The 14,016-nt window shown below is 32.4% G+C and overlaps 1 protein-coding gene and 1 long non-coding RNA gene across 2 annotated transcripts; one reads left to right on the plus strand and one right to left on the minus strand.

Annotated features, from left to right (window-relative positions):
• Positions 1-333: 333 nt before the first annotated feature.
• Positions 334-11,073, minus strand: LOC109150318. The gene is made up of 11 exons (XM_019298214.1): positions 11,010-11,073; positions 9,596-9,733; positions 7,688-7,825; positions 7,024-7,185; positions 6,852-6,920; positions 6,336-6,708; positions 5,326-6,254; positions 4,878-5,232; positions 4,015-4,799; positions 2,374-3,929; positions 334-468 (listed from the first exon to the last, which is right to left on the minus strand). The coding sequence occupies exons 1-11, from the start codon at positions 11,071-11,073 to the stop codon at positions 334-336; spliced, it is 4,704 nt and encodes a 1,567-aa protein (XP_019153759.1).
• A 714-nt stretch (positions 11,074-11,787) lies between these two features.
• On the plus strand, positions 11,788-13,191 carry LOC109150319. Its single transcript, XR_002049123.1, has 3 exons — positions 11,788-11,972; positions 12,133-12,232; positions 13,118-13,191. It is a non-coding gene; the product is annotated as an uncharacterized LOC109150319 (long non-coding RNA).
• The last annotated feature ends 825 nt before the right edge of the window (positions 13,192-14,016 follow it).

The raw sequence follows: 14,016 nt of genomic DNA on the forward strand, positions 1-14,016 counted from the left end.
ATTCAATTCAATTCGTCTTCATCTTTAGACCTTGGTAGCAACTACACCAATAGCCCAAGCTAGGGAAATGTCTTGCATAAACTAAGAAATAACTATGTGGTCTAAAAACTTGTACCCAACATACATCTTATTTAAGAAATATTTTGATTTCTGTCCAATCTTAATTATATATGGTAGTTTATAATCAGTGCTTTCAGCTAATTTGGTATGTTTGAAGTTAATACACCGCCATATATCAAGATATAGGGTGTAGATGCATGTGTTACACTTTAGGTTTATAAATTACATAATATATAATAAATGTTATTAAACGTATTTCATTAGTCGATGTCATTAACTGTATCGTTTTGGACCAAGATCCAACATGATCCCCAGAGTTTCACACCACAGCCCAACCAAATAGTGGAATGACAAATCACGATGACTCAACAAGCTAAGCCCATTAGGTGAAGGACGAATGCTTGATGCCTACAAAGAACTCACTACTACATTGGATATAATTTCCATATTGCTGTTGCCATGAATCAATCATATGTTATTGTCCATAATCTTTTATCTAAGAACCAATTGAGCTGATCATTTGTGCTTTCAAATTAAATTCCCAATACTACTAAATATTGATCATTATATTCTAGAAAATTAATCAAATAAGATATATTATAATTTCACTTTTCTTTTGTCTTGATCATATTAGAGGTCTCCTAACTTGATTGGGAAGGAGTCAATCATCACCACTTGCAAAGTAATTTTGATTGAGGTATCATTTTCCATCGGCGTAAAAAATATTTGGGACTATTCTAATTTCTAAGTAGCTATTTAAATTGTAATCCAAGCATTTATACTTATATTTGCACTATATTCATCATCAATTGTATGTTTGTATAAGCTAGTTATATTCTTCATCATCGTCTTGAAAAACATTATTATGCTGGAAACCATGCTTTCATGTAATTGTCAGCAAATCATATGGGAAAGGTCCACGCGACATGCTTTGACTAAAAGAGTACTGTCAAGACTATAATTAAACTTGTAATTTTTAGATACAAGAATATAAATCATGCTATACTCACTTGACTACCACTAGCTTTTGTGGGAAAAACAAAAAACAAAAAAAAAAAAAAACAAAAAAAAAACAAAAAAAAAACAAAAAAAAAAAACAAAACAAAACAAAAAAAAAAAAAAACAAAACAAAAAAAAACATTATGAGTGACTTTCTTGTGAGACAATCTCATGGATCCTTATCCGTCAGACGGGTTGGGTCAATATAAAAATGTAATACTTATACTAAAAAAATATAATACTAATCAGGAATAAAATGTTAGTTATTTTTTAAGAAAAATATATAATACTTCTAAATCAAAATGTAAAAGTATTATTACATTTTCATCCTGACCTGTCTCACGACAATAATCCATGAAACCGTCTCACACAAGTTTTTACCAAACATTATATTCTTAATTATTATTATATCTAGGAAGCTAAGCATAGACTGGATTCATGCCACGGATTTAGGGAGATTGGTTACGTTGCACCAAATTGTTTTGAATATAAGAAGAAAATGGGAAAATAAAATTGTGAGGCGACTTTCTATGAATCAGAACCATGCAAATTGAAGTACTTCAAATATTTATAATAATTTGATGAATAGTACGTACGTAGGTGTGAACGTAATAACTGTGTTCATCTGTGCATGAAAATCAGTTTGCAGTGACGTGGAGCAGTGGTTTTTACAAATTAAAATAAATAAAAGTCAAACGTGCATATATATATATATATATGAAAAATACTATGTGTATTCTCATTTTTTACTCGTAATTTTTATTTTTATACATAAAATTTTGATATAAATATTTGTATTGGGACACAAAAAAAAAAGTAATTTATTATATCAGTTACAGAGAATAAAATTTAGGAAGTAAGATTTAAGAGTATATGTACTATAACTATAACTATATACTAGTAGGTGCACCCGCGCGATGCGCGGCTATATATATATTATGATATATATACAGTATAATATAATTAGATGAAACCAATATATAGTTTGAATGCCTAATAGTATGATATATATACAGTATAGAATATAGTTATTATCTGAATACAGTGTGAAATGAAAAGTTGTGATTTTATTAGACATTGATGAAAATAGTAATTTTATTATACATTAAGGGACTCTACCTATATAGTACATAACAGTATGAGGTATAATATAATAAGAATAAGAAACATAATAAGAAACGTATTATTGAAAGAAATTGTTAATTGTTATTATACATTATTGAAAACTTCTTTGTACACAACATTTTTAGTCTTACTAAGATATGGTACACTTTCACCGCAAATCAAAATTTTCAAACCCCTGGGGTTACTAACTCTTGAAACAGCTACGTATAGTTGTCCATGGTTAAAGACCGGTTTTTTCAACAACAACCCAACTTTAGCAAGCGTTTGTCCTTGACTTTTGTTGATTGTCATAGCATAGGATAGCATCAAGGGAAATTGCTTTCGTTGAAATTTGAAAGGCAATTTGGTATCTGACGGTGTAAGAGACATTCTAGGAATCAATACTCTAGTTCCTGCATTTGTACCGCACATGATTTGGCCTTCCAACACATGGTCACCCAACCTTGTAACAATCAACCTTGTACCGTTGCATAATCCTAATGTGTGATCAATATTTCTCAACAGCATAACAGGTGATCCAACTTTCAATGTCAAAGCATGATTTGGTACTCCAGAACATCTCAAGGCATTCAGGAATTCCGGAGTGTGCAAATCCGCTAACATGTCCACATTGGCATCTGACTTACACACAGAATCACAACTCAGGTATGTTTTACCCTCAGAAGGATTATGGTCATTCATGTATTGGTTAACGGCATCTACCACATCCAATGTTGGAGCTAAAATTGCACTATGATTAAGATATGACAAATCGGCAATTCCCATTCGGAAATTGGGGAAAGTGCTATCAACGATTGTAGCAATAGGGTCATCTTCACACTTTAACAACAAATCTTCTGGAATAGTAATCTCTGATTCCCCCTCAAGTTGACACCCAATAATTTCGTCACCTATATTAGCTATCCATTTTGCAAATTCCTCGATCTCCTTGCACTCGGATATAGATTCAACAGTTTTCAAGCGTAGATTCTTAGTTAGCCTCAGGACTTTACAGGATTGCCATAGATAGGATGAGCTAATGCTCGCTCGAACTATATCCGGTCTAGTACCCTTTGGAATGACTGGTAGAATTTGCCTGAAATCGCCACCCAGAACAACTGTTTTACCACCGAATGTCATATCAGAACTCCTTGGATTTACTAACCGCATCAAATCCCGCAAAGTTCGATCCAATGCTTCAAAGCAGAATTTATGCATCATTGGGGCTTCGTCCCATATTATCATCTTTGTTTGCACAAGAAGTTCCGCCAGTTCACTGCCGTTCCGTATGTTGCATGTGGAATCTTCATTAACAGATATCGGTATAGCAAACCGGGAATGTGCCGTACGGCCACCAGGTAATAACAGCGAAGCTATGCCGCTAGAAGCAACATTTAAAACTATTTGACTCTTAGACCTTAATGCGGAAGAAAGTGCTCGCCACAAGAAAGTCTTACCTGTCCCTCCATAACCCGAAACGAAGAATAACCCACCTTCCTGGCGATCCACGTCAGTTAAAACTTCATTGTATATTGCCTTTTGTTCGTCTGTTAACTGCCTTACCAATTCTTGGTTCTCTTTCTCCTGTTCCCCACGATCGTATGCTAATTCTTCTTGAATCAACCTATTTGCAATAATATGGAACGCACCAAAATTGGCCGTTGGCATCTCAGGATAGTCCTTCAAACTCTTACCATGATTAGATAATAGGTTCTCAATCTGAACTAAAGCAAAGTTCATTTTGTGGGAATCGGTCAACACAAAATCTGCATAAAAATATATAAAAATTTGTTGTTATAACCAAAATACTTTAAACTTGACTTAATACTCTTAAAAAAAATGTACGATTACCTCTGTTCTGCAGTTGTGAACGGATTTTGTATTGGGCATCGTCTGATAGATGTTGCCAAACGGCATGCCAAACTATTTCCGGTTTCCCCATGCAACTGCTCATTAGTAATGTCACGAACAATCTCCTCAATTGATCAGCTGACGCCCAACTACTGGCTTCATCTATTGCATCAACATATTCGTTGTCATCATCAACTAAACCCCTTGCATAACACGCATCTCGAAATGAGTCATATTGGACTCCATTTACAGTCCTAATATCTTCGTAACTTTTAGGGCCGCGTACTTTGTTCAACAAACACCTCAAATAGAAGATTTCACCAGTAGCTGGAGGGACATAGAATATACATCCTATGGAGAACCCTTTCTTTCGTGGCTGCCATTTTCTAAGGTTTTTCTTCCAAACGAATCTTGTTGGCATCTCAACATAAGTAAGCTCTCTGGCATTGGGGTATGTTTTATTAGCTTCGAACCATTCTAAGAACATGCTCTGTGCTATCGTAGGTCTATTCACAATGTTCTCAACTGCATCATCATCTGCAAATATCACACTCTGTTGATTAGGAAGGTGAAAGCTTAACCTCTCTACCGAAGGCGCACGAAGTTGTATATCAAAACCAAATAGACGCCAGACAGCTTCACACGGGGATATGTACCTACAGTCATAGTACATATTTATCTCATCTACTGCTTTGCCATTCTCGTCATCATTGCCTGTTTTGTAAAATTCGGCTGTTACTCGATCATGACCCTTGTTAACATACTTGAACAGGTACTTTATTGACCTTGATTGGTTGCACCACTAGACATTTATATGAGCCTTGTACTTGAGCAATAAATATCTATTGTGCGGTACCACATACCTGTTGTCCAAGGCGATCCCGTTCTTTGTAACTACACTGCCATTGTCTCTCCTTCTATATACCGGGTAACCATCGTCATCAAACGTAGAACTATCAACAAATCTCTTAGGAAAATGTTTAGAGCATCGTGCATTTACCATGCAAGGAGAATTTGTCCTGGCTTTTCCACATGGACCATGCATCATAAATTCCTCTACCGTCTGGTAATACTCAGCCTCTTTCTTTTCATCGGGAATCTCTGCTGAAATTATGTTGTCTAGAGTGAGAACTTGCCTAACTTCTTTACTTTTCTCCAGAAAAAGCAATATATGAGCATGCGGAAGACCTCGCTTTTGAAACTCAATTGTATATATGACTGTAACAACATACAAATAAACATAATAAGGTTAAGCAATTACATAAAATTTATTTAGATTAATTGATTTAAAATAAAATAACAAAATATTACCTCCGGCAACAGGGCCAAATAGTTGATTCTTTCGACAATCAGCTATCAAAGCATCCAACTTAATCTTAAATAAGCGGCAAATTATGTCCGGCCGGTCTTCTGGCTTCAACCTTTGATCTTTTAAAAAGCGTTGCACCTCAGGCCACTTCGGATTGCATGTAAAGGTTATAAATAAATCTGGGTATCCAATCCATCTACATATTGCCATTGCATCTTGGTAGTTTTGTATCATATATCTAGCACCACCAGTAAAACTCGAAGGTAGTATTATTCTACGACCTTGGGCTGCAGGGCTTAAATCACCCCTCGTCAAAGCATCAGTTAATCCACTGTAACTCTCACACCTTAGGCTTTTTTGGTGTGTCCTTATATAAATTAGCCTTCCAGACTCAACCATTGTGTAGCCATCTACAACGAATTGTTGGAACAACCGCTTTGCAAATAATATGGTACTTGGAGCTGACTGTCTAGATTGTATGCGGTAGCAAAAAAACTCCCTGGGGCTAATCCTTTGTCTACCACCAGAAGAGCGCCTGCCGACTACGTCGGCGAATGCAATGTCCTCCCGATAACCATCTTCGCCATATGGAAACAGAATAGGGTATTGCAGTGGTAAGTATGAAGGATTTAATTCAGTAATCCTCTGTAGTTGGCCACCCTTCGATTGAACAATAATATCACGCTCTTCAATACTGGTATCCAGATCGCCAACGATTAAAGCTGCTACTTCAGACACTTGAGGCACATTATATGTCCTAGCATCTCTAGTTCGTTTTCCCAACAACTTTATTTTTACTTCGGCGCATGGATTAATATCCAACTCAGACATAGCCATGCGAAAAGACTTAACCAAGACATTATTTTCATCCAGGTCTTTCTGGATGACATTCACTATTTCTACATGAATGTCATCTTGGTCACCAATACCCCTACAACAACATATACTTGGAATTGATATTTATTTAGATAAAAAATAGTATTCAAATGTGTAATTACGGAAACTTCTTTACCTCACAGCATTTATACGGTTGTTCCTTTCATTTGCCGTGTCGTATATGTATAACTGGGCAAAATGAGGTTCTTTGCCTTGTTCTGGAAGTAAAGTGCCCATTAGGTGGTAGTTTTGACCACTTAATCGAAAAATTGGAGGTGCTCCACCCTTGTTCACGTTCTTGTCAATTTTTCCACCCATGGATGTGAAACAGAACATGTTGTTGTAGGTCCTAATGTTGTGTAAAAATTCTTTTGATAATTCGTCATTGCCGAAAAAGAGATCAAATATACCTTTTGGTGGCAACTTATTATCCGGCAATTTGATCTTCCCATTGTTGCAACACAACATAAACAGTGGCGATGCTTTTGTTGACAAATTCTTCTTCCTTTCTTCAAACCAAAACATAGCCCCACAATGTACGCACTAATTTGTTGCATCGCCAAAATCGCAGTATTGACCTGAAACCAAATATATACAAATTTAACTACTAATTTATATTTGCTGTATATATAAAACAAACAAACATACACACCATTTTGTGGACCAGAGGATGTCCCAATTCCCGAGGTCTGCCGTACAGCGTCACCCGATAAATTTGCATCTGAAATTAAAAAACATTTAAAAATTATTTTTAATATTGAAAGACTGACCATATGTACTTTACTTATATTTGTTTGAAACACCAGAGGGTAGTATTTTAGTACCAGCTATGTTCTGATTTGAGACATCGCTCACCGCATTGTTACTTTCATCTTCAAAGGCAGGTAGCAAGTCTCTGGTTGTTACCTGGTCTTCGACAATTGCATATTTATCTAATGGTTTACGAATTGCAAATTCATCTCCTATTTGTGTATTGGATTGCCGTACTGTACACATACATAATATTAGCCCAATTTAAAGAATAACAATATTTAAAGTGACCAAAAATTGAAACCACTACATTTTATGGTACTGTAAAAAAAATAATTTTGTAGCACGTAGTAACATAAAAAGGAAAGAATTCTTAATAATATAAATTAAATACACCTAACATTATAACTTATGGTAACCTAGAATATGAAATAGTAATTTAACTGTATAAGTATTATTATATTTTAGTGGAAAAATCACATGGTAGACCACGGTCCACAATAATATGTTCAACATTAATAGAAATAAAAGAGAAAAAAGTGTATTTCACTAAGTAGAATCTATGGAATTAATTACACATATCAAAACAAATGAAACTATTTTAACAAAAAATTAGAAATTGAGATTCCAAAATAAATCATATATCACCCAAAAATCCACACATACTTATATGTATCATGAGTTACATTATAATTAAATTCACAATGAGTCTATAGCAATTCAGATTAGTGCATTTACCGGTAGTGATGTTACTCAATGGTGTGATATATTCAGAGAAACATCCTCGCTGGGGATTTGTGTAAGGATTAGCTGTCGTACGTTGGTCTTGATCTTGAGCAGTATTATTCGTACAAGATGAGCCACCGAAATGATTTGCTGTGATTTAAAATATACCATCAAATTAAGAACTAATTCCAATAATTATAACTCGAAACAATTCAGTACACATAACCAAATAAAAAATCACTTGCACAACTTTAATACGTAATTGAATATAATTATGTAGACGATGGTCCACATTCTAACTTAAATACAATTCAAGCACGACAAAAACTATATATGACTAAGTACAATGTAATCAATTAATTACATCTAATCAATTAATTACAAATTGATATTAAACATGAATTACATTATAATTATACCATTTAATTTTACAAAAAGCTTCGAACAAATAACAGTATAACGATATTTAAATTAACAATGAATATATAAAAAGGATAGAATTCTTACTATTATAAATTAAATACACGTACCAGGACTATGTGGTCCAATGGTATCTGGATTGGACTTTCATTTGGAAGATTGTGAGTTCGAGTCTCAGTGGAGGCGTTATTAGCTCTTTGTGTTTCAGTAGGTTGAGAAAGTATATGAACAGATACTATAATGTAATAGAGCTAGTAGCATTCAAAAAAAAAAATTTAAATACACGTAACATTATAGTTTATGCTAACCTAGAATATGAAATAGTAATGTAACTGTAAAAACATTATTATATTTTAGTGGAAAAATCACATGGTAGACCATGGTCCACAATAATATGTGCACTATAAATAAATAGAAATAAAAGAGAAAAGAGTGTAACTCACTAACTAAAATCTATTTAATTAATTACACATATCAAAACAAATTTAACTATTTCAACAAAAAATTAAAAATTTATTTTTAAAAAATAAATCATATATAAGGCAAAAAATAGTGAGATTACAATTCCACACATACTTATATGTACCATGAGTTACATTATAATTAAATTCACAATGATTGTATAGCAATTCAACACCGGCCATTTACCGGTAGTGATGTTACTCGATGGTGTGATATATTCAGAGAAACATCCTCGGTGGGGAATTGTGTAAGGATTAGCTGTCGTACGTTGGTCTTGATCTTGAGCAGCATTATTCATAAAAGATGAGTAACCGAAATGATTTGATGTGATTTAAAATATACCATTAACTTAAGAATTAATTCCAATAATTATAACTCGAAACAATTCAATACACATCACAAAAAAAAAAAAAAAAAATTCAATTGCACAACTTTAATACGTAAACGAATAGAATTATGTACACAATGATCCACATTCTAACTTAAATACAATAGCAATGTAAAACTATATATGATTAAGTAAAATGTAATCAATTAATTACACCTAATCAATTAATTACAAATTGATATTAAACATGAATTACATTATAATTATACTATTTAATTTTACAAACAGCTTCGAACAATTAATAATATAAGGATATTTAAATTAACAATGAATGTATATCAATTCATATATTGGGATTTACCATTACTGATGGTACTGAATGGTGTGATATCTGGAGAGAAACAACATCCCAAAGGATTTTTGGCAGGATGATTTGGCGTATGTTGCTCCTTACCTTGACCAGCATTATTCATTAATGATGATTTGAAAAAACTATTTGCTGTATGAAAAAAAAAAATTAAAAGAGGATAAAAACAACAGTAAGTAGAACAGTTAACATTTTTTAAATTAATCACACAATGCTATTCATTACGCTAGCTTATGATTGTAAATTGTAATTGTTTTAAATAAGACTTACATAATAAGTAGACTTATAAAAAGGTTTTATAAATTCACAACGATGCTATATCAATTGAACTTAGTGGATTTACCGTTAGTCACGTTACTCAAGGGTGTGATGTTTTGAGACAAACCCCCTCCAAGAGGAATGCGGGCAGGATTTCTTGTCGGAGACTGTTGTTTTCCTTGATCAGAATTATTCCTTGATAATGAGTTGCCCAATTCATTTTCTGCGAATTAAAATACAACATTAAATTTAATAATAATCCAAATAACTAAAAATCATAAAAATGAATTACACATAATACAACTAACAGTACATACTTAATTTCAAATTGTTAAAAATTTACCGCACAATTATTTACAAATTAGTGGTGTGCCACTAAACACACCTTACGGATAATCTAATTGTGAAATATATATAACCTGAAATGGTAATGGCTATATAGTAACACTAATTTTATTTGACAAAATCTTAAGTATAACATTGTCCACAATAAATACCATTACAATTGTTAAGATTATATATCTAATTAATTACACATAACAATTAAAATTAAATAAATAAATAAACAACTATATACATATCTATATATTTATTTATTATTTTATATCTTTAAACTCTTTAAATATATTATTTTCGGTATATATATAATTTTCCGCATATAATATATATATATATATATATATATATATATATATATATATATATATACAATAATATATCCAATATTATTGTTTATTCTGTCGGAATTTCGAGAGAAGAGGAAGAAGGGTCTACCCTTTTCCTTTTCTTGAGCTCTCCTTGCTTTCATGTCTGAATCGGAGATCTGTTCTTCACCTATCCCTACGATCTTACTATCTTTCTCTGTCAAGCCTAAATCTAGATCAGTCCTAAGTCCTAATCTCCGATTCAACTGTTCTTATTGAACATTTTTCCCGGCGAAATTGGAGTCGGGTCTCGCTTAGCATCGATCCGATTAGCAGTACACAATCCCGATCTTTCCTTTCTGTGAAAGATCTTAGTGTTCAACAACGGTAAATCGTGGCAATCGCGTTTCAGTGAAGGTAATTCTCCAATTCTAAGATTATTAATTTGTCAATCTACACTAAATTTGTTTAGGTTTCCTACTTTTCGTTGTTGTTTGTTCTAAATTTGATCTACGTTTCTTGATCTATGCATGCATATCAACAATCATAGCTGAATTTTTTTGATTTCAGATTTGTCCTCTTCATAGCCATTAGGGTTCTAAATCGTATTTTTTGTAATGTTGCTCTAAAAACACCAAAGAGAAAGTACTCTTAACTGTTTAACAGTTATTTTCAAATGGTATAGCTATATTATTATTCAACAAACCCTAACCTGTTTTCGACTTTATCATGTTGTTTTTTATGAACATACTGGAATTTTTTGAGGAGATAGAGAGCATAAACAGAACCGCAGATGAAGAGGATGCTACAATGAAGCTTAATTCGAAGTCTGAAAAAGATAAGTTTCGAACTTACCTTTATTTTCATCACTTGGTTTCCTTTTGATGCCTAAAATTGTTGATTTAGTGATTTTCCTCATTGCTCTGTCTATTGTGTTTACTTGAAAATGTAGATGTGATTTGTGTCTTTACCTTTGGTCTGAAACTGGAGAACTGTGTTGGTAGTTAGATGGGGCAAAGCTGATCATATGGCTTCATTGTACTTTATTTTACTTTTGCCTGGATTTTGAAATAGGATTGGAACTGAAGAGTTTTCTCTTAATAGTAATGATAGCAGCCCATCAATTGTATTTAATGTTTAGGAAATGTGTTTCTTTTCCTAAGAATGATTAAGTAATACTTAACAGGCCAATATTTCCCACTGATCCAATTTCTTTAGCTGATTTGTAAGAACATGGAACACACACCAATTACTCACTGGTTCTAGAACTATTCATTTTTCTCTTATGGCAGTGGCTGACATTATTCTTCAAATAAAGTATATTTTCTTTTTTTTTAGTTAACACACTAATGTTATTTAATTTACCAATCTTGAATTGTAATGCTGTTATGTAATTTCTTTCTAAATGTGCCGGACAATTTATTCAATGTATGTGTTGGTATTATTTATTCTTGACAGAAAGTCTAACTTTTTTTTCATTCTTTTTAGAGCAATTGAAGAGCAGCAAGCAGAAAATAATCACCACGGCCACATCATAAAATAAGTTTAAGACTATATCTTGATTGGTGTTACATTAGATGACTTTGCACTGTTATAGTTGCACAGTTTGTAAGACTGTTCTAAGAACATTGAACACATACATGGATTATTTGATTGTACTTAATGATTATTATGAACACATTCTAACCATTTTAATTTTTTTGGGTATTTTTTTAAGAATGGAATAATCCAAGCTATGGAGACATTGAAGAATGGGTCCCAGAAAAGAAAAAAGCAATCAAAGACCACTAAAAGCATTATGGTCATATAAGCAAATAGGTTAACACTTTATCTTTATTTGGCTGTCTTTAGATTAGTTTGTATGCATATACTTGCATAGTTTGTAACTTTGTTCACTTTATGCGAGTGTATGCTTTTCCTCTTATTAAATATCCTGAACACAAATTCTAACAATATTTTTTGTTGTTATTCTTATTAGAATGAAATCATCAAGCTTTGAAGAAATTGAAGAGCAGCTGTCATAAAAAAAACAATCAATCAAAGACCACTAAAAGCAATAGGGTCATACAACGAAATAGGTTAAGACTTCCTCTCTACTTGGCTGTAGTTAGATTAGTTTGTATGGATATACTTGCATAGTTTGTAAGTTTGTTCACTTTAATTTGTAAGGCAATATTGTTCCATCACTGGCCTTTAATTTGGGTGCATTGTTTGGTTCTATATAAGTATAGAATTGAGTAATGTTAGCAAAGTAATGGTAATAGCTTTTTTTTTTTTTTCTCTTTGGTCAAACTGGTATAACTATTCTGTATATATCATAATATTCTTTCACTGTGTTATATTGCAAGCACTAACTTTATTTTGTAAATATTAGACACATTCAGTAAAATGTCCTTGTTCGGGAAATGGTGCTCGACTATCGACCAAATTCCTTTATTTTATTAATAATTGTATTGTCTTTGACATCTTGTTTTTGATGCAGTATTTTAGACTTGGTTCATCTATAAGTGATTTTTTTTTTGCATGATAAACTCTTTTTTAAAAGCAGATTCTCATTTTTTTTTGTCAAAACAGTAATATAAATTCCTTTTTTTTTTTTTTTTACTATTTGCTTAAAACTGGTATAATGTTCTTCTATGTATAAGGAGATTATTTAATTGTTTTTTATTGGCAGAAACAAATTTATTTTATTAATAATAGACACGTTGAAAAATGTCTTTGTGTCACAAATGGTCCTCAAGTATTGACAGTGTTAATCAATTTGTATTTCTATTGTATTTTGACATCTGGCTTTTTTAAATTATTGGATTTTATATTACTATAAAAGTCAGATTTGTGTAGGATAAAAACATTTTTCCGTTTAAAGTAGAATGTTTGTTTTATCTACATAAAACAGTAATGTAAATGACTTACAAAATTCTTCTTTTAGTTGCTTTTATCTGATTTCTTTCTAAATGTGGTAGAAAACATTGATGGATTCCAGCTTGAACATCAGTTGTTTGGATAGATGCAAACAGAGTAAAGGAAGATTGTGCAAATAGGTAATTGGAACTAACACCCTTTTTTACATGACCTAAATGACTTGACAAAATTCTTCTTTTAGTTGCTTTTATCTGATATCTATTTAAATGTGCTAGAACACATTGATGGATTCCAGCTTGAAGAGCAGTTTGTTGGATAGCTGCAAACGGAGTAAAGGAAGATTGTGCAAATAGGTAATTGCAACTAACACCCTTTTTTAAGAACAGTACATTTACATGTAAAGTTTTAGAATTGCATACACAGTCAAGCTGATTGTGCAAATAGGTAATTGAAACAAATCTATTTTATACGCACTTTATATTTTAGATATAAAGTCTTAGAATTGGGAATAGGAACATACAAAGAACACAACTTCAAAGTCTAAATTGCTTGGCAAACTATTTACATCCTGTGGACCCCTAAAACCGACTTTGCTTGCCAAACTATTTCAATCCTGTTTGCCTTCTAAAAACTTGGCCACCTAGCATGTTTGCTGCAAAACAGGCACAACATATTTAGATATAAAGTCTTAGAGTTGGCAATAGGAACATATGAAAACACACAACTTCAAACTCTAAATTGCTTACCAAAGTATTTCCATCCTGTTTGCCTTCTAAAACCCTAAACCCTAACATCTTTGCTGCAACTTGGACACCTTTCATCCTTTTTCTGAAAAACCTGAAAGGAAAAATAGAAAAACTCCAAAACAGGTTCGAATAGCAGTACATACACCAATTTATTGTACTAAACAGTTAGGAAATTACTAAAGCATTAGATAAAAGTTATAAACCATCCATAAAACTGAAAATAAAAAATTGTCACACCACAGTATTAGGAAAAA

This window comes from Ipomoea nil, unplaced genomic scaffold (genome assembly GCF_001879475.1).
Source record: "Ipomoea nil cultivar Tokyo-kokei standard unplaced genomic scaffold, Asagao_1.1 scaffold2274, whole genome shotgun sequence".
NCBI lineage: Eukaryota > Viridiplantae > Streptophyta > Magnoliopsida > Solanales > Convolvulaceae > Ipomoea > Ipomoea nil.